This window comes from Ischnura elegans, chromosome 11 (genome assembly GCF_921293095.1).
Source record: "Ischnura elegans chromosome 11, ioIscEleg1.1, whole genome shotgun sequence".
NCBI classification, from domain to species: Eukaryota; Metazoa; Arthropoda; class Insecta; order Odonata; family Coenagrionidae; genus Ischnura; species Ischnura elegans.
The window spans coordinates 28648854-28659373 of record NC_060256.1 but is presented as its reverse complement, the minus strand read 5'-3'; the positions used below and the strand labels follow the sequence as shown (position 1 = coordinate 28659373).

Sequence of the window (10520 nt, the reverse complement as noted above, 5' to 3'; positions counted from 1 at the left end):
CAGTGGCATCTGGTGCGGAAGATCAGTAATGTGCTGCCCCATCTCTTCACCCCTGCTCCCTCAATGAACTACATATGTGGAGGTGTAACATTTGCTCAAGCAATGCAAAATATAAAGTTGCTATCGCACTCCTTTCTGTGACAGAATGTGTACCTATCACCCTGTAATTAAATCCTTGTGATGGGACACTATCTTCTTCTCTCCATCTTCAGAGTGCATGGTACTTGGCCATTCCAATTAAATGATACTATGTAAGAATGTACATATAAATCCATTTGAACAGTGAGACACCTCTACCCTGTGGACTAACGCTGTCTAATGCACGGCACACACTTTTTGTACTGCTTGCATATGCAAAACAAAGTTTTCAACCGGATTATACGAATCCCTGCAAATTTTGGCTGGCTATGAACTTATTTCACTCATTGCGTGAAGTTCTTGTATTTTCATATTCCTGTTTTTTTCATAGTGAAATTGAATTGTAAAATAATTTTTTTATGATATCAATCCCACCCAATGGGCAATGTAAACATTCTGAAGAAAATGCAAATTCCGGTAAATATAAGAGGGAGAGTCTGATTTTTTTTCATCCTCCGCCAATGAGGTTCAAGAGGAAGTCATAAGGGATTTTTAAGACAGTCCCTCTGTTTCTCATTGGAACTCCGTTCAATTAGATGCTAAAGGCGACACTTATTACGTACTAAGCCACTCTTCTCCCTATCAATGAAATATTGAATAGGAAGTTCAAAACAGAAATGACCAAGGATAACACCATCAACAACCACAAAGTGATAATTTTACATGGCGGAATATACACAGTCATATTTCATGCATGTCTGGGAGTAAGGAAATAATTATTTCACAAAAGCTGAATATAAGTCCACTATTTAGTAACTTCATAAGCACGATAAAAATGTCTCGGCAGACTGAAATCAAGCTTAGATGGTCATTTATATTGATTTAAGGATCTTACAAGGTATTTCTGAAAAAAAATTGTAATTCAAAGAAATAACTTAAGATTCTGTATCTCGTGTATTTATATAGATATATATATTTATATACAGACACGTCCACTATGGACTTGCACACTACAAACTTTCTAGAGTGGCCGCTTTCAAATTGGAACACCGTTTTCAGTTGTATATCTACAATATTACATGTATAGAAGCATTAAAGCACGACAAGACATAAGTTTGTCCCCACAACAGGCTATGCGTAGTCCCTTAAAGAGGAATTGCATAGCAGGCTAATTAATGTTTCGGAGCTTCTGAATCCCAGAGGCCTGAAGATGTTTCATTTTTCCTACAGCTAAACAATTGTACTTCCTTCGACAGAAAGCAAAATTAATTTGACTCATTTACGAGCTGGAAGGCAATTCCTTACACCACAGTTTTTTTTGTTAGCATTAATAAAATACCGTATTTATTTTCACACACACTTTCACCAAAAATGTTTCTCATACCTTACACACACACTATATTTCTGTATACATACTCTCACTAATACCCTTTGAAAAAAAAGGAAAAAATAATAATTTTTGATTTCAGCAAGAACAATAACCATACAAATGCACTTGGCCTGCGAGGATCAAGTACAGTTTTGAAAATGCCAGGTAAATTATGACTGAACTGTGGAGTAATGCTCACTCTTTTTTTTATGAAGGGTACCTGAGAGAGGGCATGTGCCCCGAGTAGCCGATCACAAGCCATGCCAGGGGGGAGGCAGGCTGATCATCAACAAAGAACAGAAGGTAACAAAACAAAATGGGGAAAGAGTAACATGGAATGTTGATTTTACATGCTGGCTTTACAAGCATTTTAGAAACATCATCCCATCCTCTAAGAGCACAATCACTTGAAAGCCCATGTAATAATTTAGACCAACTACTTACTCTGCTAAGGACCATAGCTAAACTTTCTTAGAGACTTCCTTGGCACAAAGTATGATTGCAAAGAGGGATATCCATTAACCACAGCAAAAACCTTACAAATCTTTGAACACATTGTACCACTGGCCACAATAACCATTTGGTGGGGTCGGGTCTCTGTAAGAGGATGTGGTTGCTTTCATAAAGAACATAATTTTTTTATAAATCACGATATGGTATTAAAGCCTCAATGAGGTGCAATCAGCAATAGACCTATGCACCCACTATTCACTGAATTGCATGTAAAAGTTTTATTTAAACTTTAAATTGCTCAAACAACCACTTATGAACTAACAAAATGTTATCTCAGCTCTGAAATTTGATGACTGAATTGGTGTTTTCAGCTTTAAAGTGGCTACTACAAAATGTCAACCTAAAACTTCAAAATGTTTCACTGCCTGGGTGATATACAGGGAAATCACATGGTAATTGGTTGTAAAAAAGAAGCAAGCATTTTATGATGACTTTCAAAAGTGAGTTTTCACATATGTACAATATTTTACAACAAATATAACAAGGTACTATGTTCACAAATCACATACTTTGAGTATCCTTCCTCATTGAAAGTTGAAACCATTAAAACACCTCCTGTAAGAATCCAATCGTCCATAGACAAGAGCTATCCCATCGTACACAAAATAGTCATTTATGTACATTATGTATGTTCAACCCTAAAAAGTTTCATTACAGCCAAAGGGGAGTCAATATAGTATACAACTATCAGTAAGAAAAGGATGAACAAACAATTGTACTGAAGCCTATGAAATGGACTAAAGAAAAATGACTTACTTATACTTAAATATTTTACTGAATGAAACCAAAATATTTGCTAACCCCAATATCTTTATATGAATTACACTTTTCCCAATATGCCCAAAAAACCTTGAGTGTTATTCAACTTAAATGGGCTTTAATTTTACTGTCATTACTTTAAAATCAGCTCCATTGCATGCAAGGTAAACTTTGTGTTCCAGGCCTAAATAATACTGAATATAAACTATATTATTATCAAAATTCCAAAAAGCCTTTGAGATACCTCTATACTTTGTTCTCTTCAAACTTCATGTAAAACTCTAAAACACTATCACTATTTCCAATGCATTTGCCAATTAATCCCAATAATGAAGAATTCCCTTGATTTGAATTCATCTATAGCATTTGGAAACTATCATGATTGTCTGAAATCATATAATAAAATGTATGTTTTCATTAGCCACTATCCTAAAGGTATTTTTTGCTCTTGGAAACACCTCTCTTAAAAGAAGGTTACACTGACCTTTCAAAACCCTTGTCTGCAGAGGTTCTATGGTAGATACTGTACACACAAACTGACGACGCTAATACAGTTCTTGTGGTAATAACAATATATAGCTCTCTGACAGCCTTAAAACTCATTGCACACATCACTTAATATCAAATGTGAGGCATAACAAGGCCATACAACATGTTCGACTAACATGTTACGGCAGTAAATGTACTTTTAATTACAAATAAATATGAAATTAAGTACACCTCCTATGCAACAAAACAGTTCAACAATTAACAATAGTGCCTAAGGGCTCGAATGAAATCAACAAAGGCTGCAAAATAAGCACCTACAGTAAAATCTTTCAATTAATGAAAGCCCCACAACCATACAGCTATACTTTGATTGACAACCTAGATATCAATTTCGAAAGTGTGTACCAATGAAGATGAATCTAATTTTTTTTGCAACGGGTAGGCATTTCCCACATTAAAATTTGACTCAGTCAATGCGTTTGTGTGTTGATATAGCAATCATTCATTCTTTCTCTCTCTCCCACTTCAAATTCAGGGTGTTATACAGATTAAGGGTTATGGCTTCAACATTCAGTGTGTACTTCTCATCTTTCAGATTAAAAAAACGCAAATATTTTAGTCCTTTTTTCAAGTTTCAAAATACCTTTTGCATTGCTACACAATCAAATGCTTCATCGATATAAAATCATTTATAAGTAAAACTAAAGAAAACAATGACGGTTCTAGCACTGAAGTCAAATTCAAAATATATCGCTTAGTATTATACAGTTTAAAACAGAATATGTACCAGTGGCTTCGAGAGCATGCACACTTACACACATACATCCCTGGAGATGCAACAGACACATGCAAAGAATCCCTGCCACTCCACCCCCTCTCCTTATCATTGTAAATGTCTCTGAAACAGGTAGAGAACCTAATCCATCGCACTTCGCATTGTCCTCATCACCAATTAGCGAATCTAATCTACAACAACACATTCTTCACACCTGGCCAGGTGCAAGACAGAACTTTGCTTTCAAATGAGCAGGCCTCCATTTCCTAGGCAGTCCCCACAACCACAAGCCTCATCGGCATGCATTCTAATGCCACGGAAATGAACAACCATTGAGGCAGATAATATATTTATGTATATATGTATGTATTTACATATGCAACACACACTTGATCCTTGCAGAGCAGGTGTCCAAGTCGGCCTAGGTGATAGCTGGGCCAAGATTGCCACCCACCTTCAAGTCCCCTCCCCAGCAGGGGACACCAAATAGGGAACGCTGCCGTGATGTGAACCGTGAAAATGTGCAGCGAGTGACCCCGAGAGGAGTGCCGTTCCCTTTGTGCAGATGGAGAGCCCCCGACAGTTTCAGCAGGGGAAGGAATAAGAGAAGGGGATGATGGGAAGTGGTCATCGCGTTGGGAAGAGGGCAAGGGGGAGGGGATATCATGTGGTTGGCGAGGGAGCGAAGGGGTGAGGAGGCAAGCGCAATCCAAGACGTTACGTTCATTACCCTTCGTGTGGAGGCTTCCCAGGCCCGTCAACCATACACCATACGCCACTGATAGAGCTAGCTTGGCACAGGTCCCCTCCTCTGAAGGGGGCTATCCTCTTCCCCTCCTCGGCTCGTGACTGCCTCTTGCTGAACCGAGGGCGAGGGGAGGAGATTAGGGGACAATGAAGGCCCCCACATACGCATGCCTACACACCCTTGGAGCTTCATTAGCACTTGTTCACATCTGGAGGCGTGCTGAGGAACTCATCATGGCGCTTGTGATCATCGAGGGCCTTCAGCGTGTATGTGTCATGTGGAAGCTCAGATTTGCGTCGCAGCAGGGGCTTCTCCTTGTTCTTTGCTTTCCTCACCTGAAGCAGAACAAAGAATTCAGGCATCAGCAGTATTCAAGAAAAATACATAATGCATACTTAAATGTTATATTAATGACATTAAATTAACCCCCAAATTTTATTTCCCAGACTAGCACCCATGACTTCCCTGACCAGCATGAATCCTATTTAACAATCTTAATACTGAGAGCTGATATATAGACTTTTGCGTCTCAGCCACAATGTGCCATGAGCCAATAAATTGGCTTCTGGAACAACTGCAATAACAATTACTAATAATGCAGCAGCTAACCTTTTGAAAAGAAAAATCCAAATAAGTTATGTAGTTAAGAATTAGTATTAGAGTAAAATAAAAAAGGCATGTTGAATGATACCAAAAATTGTGATCATAGAAATTTTGTTTCGAAGGTGTAACATTTTATTTATATACCCTCCACATTGTTTACAAGTACCACTCCAACTATGTGACACTAAATGGTGTTAAAAACAAACTATAAGAGCATTGGAGAGAGAAGAGTAGAGGAAGCTGAAAATGAAAGGTGAAGTAAGAGAGTATCATTAAAGTATTCTACCCATTAACATATTGTGTACGGATGGCAAGAATTCTCATCATCTTTTTCCCAACACATGATGAAGATTCTCTTCATTTAGGCACATCAACTTTTTAACAAACTATGAGTGTAGGGTAGTACATTTTCAGTTGTTTTTTTTATTTAACATTTTACTGTAATGTTTGATTAGGTAAAGTTATATTTTGAACAGCTTTTTAACTATGTTTAAATCAACGGCAGTTCACCCAAATTGCCTCATATATTCAATCTTCAAACAAAATTCTTCTCTTTCACCAGAGCACTGAATAAGACATACCCACCTCAAAACTTTAAAACTTTTACTTTTCTTTGGGATGTTTTAACCCCAGATTCATTTCAGGAACATCGCCTATGTTCCATATTGATACCTCCACAGCACAAATGCTCAAAAATCGCCCATTGAATCAAATCTGCTCATCTAGGAGCCCAACAATACGAGTGCCCTCAGCTGGCAGTAGCTGGAGCATAAACACCTCTGAATCTTGGAGAATAGGAGGAGAGCATTTATGCTAGAGCTACTGTAAGCTGAGCAGATTCGTATAGCTGGGCTCCTAGATGAGCAGATTTGATTCGATGGGCAATTGTTGAGCGTTTGTGCAGTGGAGGATTAATATGTGACACATCCACCTGTTTCATTCTGAGACTTCAAATCCACACCCTTTCCATACCTAGAACCAAAGTTACACACCAGTTCTTTATCTGAAACCTTGGTTCCAGATTAGTTCAACATCTGCAACATTGAATTCATATTAGGAAAATCACTTCCATATTTGGAAGAAAAGTTCTATACCAGTTCCATGTCTCAAACTTTGGATTCTCAAACCTTGGAATTCCAGATCAGTGTCACATGAGACTTTGATAGGGAAATGATTGGATATTTTTGGAAGGGAGTACAAAGGGAAGAAGTGTCTTAGATCTGTACACATAGCATAATTTAAGGACTGAGAGGAATCAAAAACGAAAATCATTACCTCTCTGGCTTCAGCCTCGAGCATTTCATATGACATTTCATCATCAGGCCCGGGTTCATCTCCTCCACCCCTAAGCTGATAAGAAACCATGTTGAGGCCTGAGTAATTTCCTTGGGATGTATAATTAGGATTGTGGCTAGCCAACTTTTCTATCCTTTGCCAGGATTCTTCCCGGTCTTTAAGTCGTTCCTTCTCCCTGGAAGTGACCAAAAAATGACACCAAATTCAAGCAGCCACCCAGTAAAGAGTGCTTACCAAAATCTTCAGCTTGAAATGCACACATTTATTAAGCACTTACATTATTTTGCAGCATGAACTATGATGAAAAAATAACTAACTTAAAAACATATATACCTTTTATCAGAAAAAAATATCCATCAGAAAATTGAGAGATTGGAAGATGACACTTTTCTACACTCTGTGAGCTCATAAAAGAACTAAGAGTACACTGTCTACATAAGAACACAACTGGGAGCAAACAATAAAACAACTTACTTTTGCCTCTCCTGCTTAAATTGTGTTGAGCATTCATCAAACAGCATCTGATTCATTTCCATGAAGAGCTTCAGAGCATTATATATTAAACCATGAATTGTCCTAAAAATAAGAATATCACATCAGTACATTAGAAAAACAATCTATGTTTAGTATGAATTAACACTCACCATAACATTGATTGCTAAAACCTTACAATTTAACCATAAGATATGCTCTAAGTTAGGCTCTCACTCTAAATATGATGATCAAAGATAGCAGAAACAAATCAAATGGTGTTTCAAATTAAAAATTAAAACAACAATATTCTGCCCACTACTATTATTTACACAAAAAAGCTACTAAGTCCTCGGTAATACCACAAACAATTGCATAATGATGGTAAAATAGTAAATTCAGTTGACTATATTGTCTACAGTCCAAATTATTCAAGAGTATACAATATGGAATACAGTAATAAAGCCGAATTACTATGTTTATCCTGAAATAGATGAAAGTGAAATAGAATTTAATGGATATAGAAGAGAATATGAAACTGTAAGATCTTGTTCTTTCCCGGCTTATTATGCTAGTTTCACAACCATTTCCATGGCTGCCTACAATGAACTCAACCGGTGGAAAACCCAAGAAGACTTCACCAATATGAAACCAGTAAATTACTTACTTGTTCCAGTGCGATTTTGAATTTCTATACAAGGCAGGAAACATTATTGGGAGTATGGTAGCAGCATTGTCATTGATCAACGACATTATGTACTCATTATTCCAATAGTATAAAGCTCTCTCAGCAACCTGAAATATTTGAAGAGAATTATAGCTCAATATTCCTGTATTAGCCCAAATCCATCTTTGCAAAATATCAAGGCATTTTTAAACACACATGATTGGAAAAGAAAATAAATAATTAGTAATGCATTACGAAATGTAAATGAATACAATGAACAGATAATGTAATGAAAACTCCGTAAATACCTTGAAAGTAGTCACAACACATTTTTCCATAAACTAGACGTAAAAAGTAATTTAAGCCATTTCACTCTGCATCAAAATGAAATGGTAACAAATCAAATTTATTCATTTCCCCTACAATAATAGCAAATAAAAGAATTCTGATAGTATTTTTTAATATAAAATCTTGGAATTGATACAAATTGCCAAGGGTTTCCAATAGAACAAAGATGATTTTCCATCTCATTACACTCCTTTAAAATGCCATGACTTAATTCTTTTTAAATCAGATCAAAGACAATGCATGAACAGAATCAACACTGAAATTTTCTCAAATGCTATGTCTCATCTGCAAAAACAATGTAGGAATTATTTTATTTTCAAATGGAACATGCAATACCAATTTATCCATTTCAAGGATAGACAATAAATGTAAATGAAATAACCTCCAAATATTTTTCTAGTGCATAAAGTGCAACAGAATCTCAAGAAATTTTATCTAAAACATGATGTACCAACTTAATCGCAAAATAAACTCCTTCAAAACTATTCATAAGATCCATTTCCAGGAAATTAAGTGTCATCATACCTGAAAGTGGGGGCTTGAAACACATTTAGCCAGTTGTCTGAAAAGAGGCTCTGCAACCTTTTTAAACTCTGCAGGCTCAATTACATCAAGAATTTCTTCAAGCTCATTAAGAAACATAACCTAAAAGAAGAGATTGTATTCAAAATAGAGGCTTTTTTGAGTTATGAAATACATAAAATGGACAACGTTTAATAAAAATAGAAATGTCAGACACTATTTATTTACCACACAACAAATTTTCTATATTATTTAGTCTCACCTCCTTAGGAGAATGTGTCTTTGGCCAGTATTTGAGTAAACTTAGCACCACAGACTCAGTGAGGGCTGCATCCTTCTCAAGAAACTGGACAACACAATAAGCCAGCTGTGGATGGTAAACTGATAAAGACTTCACTTTGTGCAAAGGTAACAGCACCTTGAGCAAAAATACCTTGTGCTCTTCTTTAAGGGGTAAGGCAAAGCCATTGATGATACTGAAAAAAATCAAAATTTTACACCTTCAAGACTTTACACTAAAATACATCTTCAAATAGAGGAAAAGTAGTAGTTTCATGTATAGACAAATTGCCAGGCTGGATACTTTTTCTGTCCTCTTCAAAACTTGTGGTAAATGCAACTAAAAAAAAGGTACTAACCTCCCCAAGATTTCAAGAAGTTCCGCTATACCATTGTGGTGCTCAGTTTCATAGATAAACCTGAAATTATTGATTGAGAGAAGACGTTACTCTGATAACTAAATTTCAGAAAAGAATAAAATCATCCAGTTAATAATAAAATCTTCCTCCCTACAACAATGCCTCATAGGGCAGAGACCACCTTACCTATAAAATATATTGTTGATTTGTTTGCGAATATAAGCACGCAGTCCAAGGAACTTGCCATAGATTCTGTGCAAAGTGGTCTTCAAAAAGTCTCTTTCCCTGGGGTCCTCCGAGTCAAAGAGCTCTAACAACTGCAAAGCAAATTCAGAATAAATGACATGAACTCATTAAAAACTTGTGATGATGGTATATGAAAATAATAACAACCTCTAACATGCTTTACTAAATGAAAATATATTTTAATGGTAAATCAGTGAAATACCAGTCTTTCCATTGACAATTTCCCACATTCCCCGAAGCAAGAAAAATCATGCAACCATTTCATACATTCCTGAATAAGAATTTTACACCATGCAGTGATCACTTAATACACATGGGATGAATAAGAATATCTGATTTGTTCAATAACATTAAAATTCAACAAATTTTTAAGAAAAACTAATGCTCTTCAATTAGCATGGAGAAGAGCACATGAAATGTGATTCATGCGCTAGAAAAAAATCTGATGTTAAGTTTACAAAAAGAGATGAATACAAGAGCTACATAATTAAAAATATAGAATATTCACCACTTTCACTTTATACATACCTGCAAAACAAATTTTTGATCTATATATCTCTTTGCTATATTTGACTGAAAATCATGTGACTCAAGAAATCTGTAAGTGAAACAAACAAAAAATAATTATATTTACTGTCAGGTTTAATCTACGACAAATCCAAACTCATATAGAGTGACAAGATGAAGAGGAAGTTCATTTTTATTAACTATTATTTCAGAATACATGCAATACTTTCACAATAATCAATTAGATAAGTGTGCATGGTAAAATAAAAAGAGTAAATATTTTTTCAGGTGGTTCCCTCGAATTTAAATTATTTCCTAATGTGCCAAAATTTTTTCTTGAGTACCAAATCAAAATAAAAGAATATATGATGAGAGATTATATTTCATTGACTAAACTTTTAGGTTTCCTCACATATCTATGGTTCAAGATCTGCCAGAAATGCTGCTGAGAAAAATTAAACAACTTTCATTCACATTCAAAACAACATAAA

The 10520-nt window shown here is 35.8% G+C and overlaps 1 protein-coding gene across 4 annotated transcripts in view; it reads right to left on the bottom strand.

Moving 5' to 3' along the window:
• Positions 1–1013: 1013 nt before the first annotated feature.
• Positions 1014–10520, bottom strand: part of LOC124168482 (serine/threonine-protein phosphatase 2A 56 kDa regulatory subunit gamma isoform-like) — a 364148-nt gene continuing 354641 nt past the window's right edge. For all 4 annotated transcript variants that reach the window (XM_046546762.1, XM_046546765.1, XM_046546763.1 and 1 more), the window contains 9 exons: positions 10051–10120; positions 9463–9593; positions 9277–9336; positions 8901–9114; positions 8642–8761; positions 7769–7896; positions 7105–7206; positions 6610–6805; positions 1014–5066 (listed from right to left, as the gene is read on the bottom strand). In XM_046546762.1, the coding sequence (XP_046402718.1) occupies positions 4923–5066; positions 6610–6805; positions 7105–7206; positions 7769–7896; positions 8642–8761; positions 8901–9114; positions 9277–9336; positions 9463–9593; positions 10051–10120 (1165 nt within the window). In that variant the 3' untranslated portion in view covers positions 1014–4922. The remainder of the gene's footprint in view (positions 5067–6609; positions 6806–7104; positions 7207–7768; positions 7897–8641; positions 8762–8900; positions 9115–9276; positions 9337–9462; positions 9594–10050; positions 10121–10520) is intronic.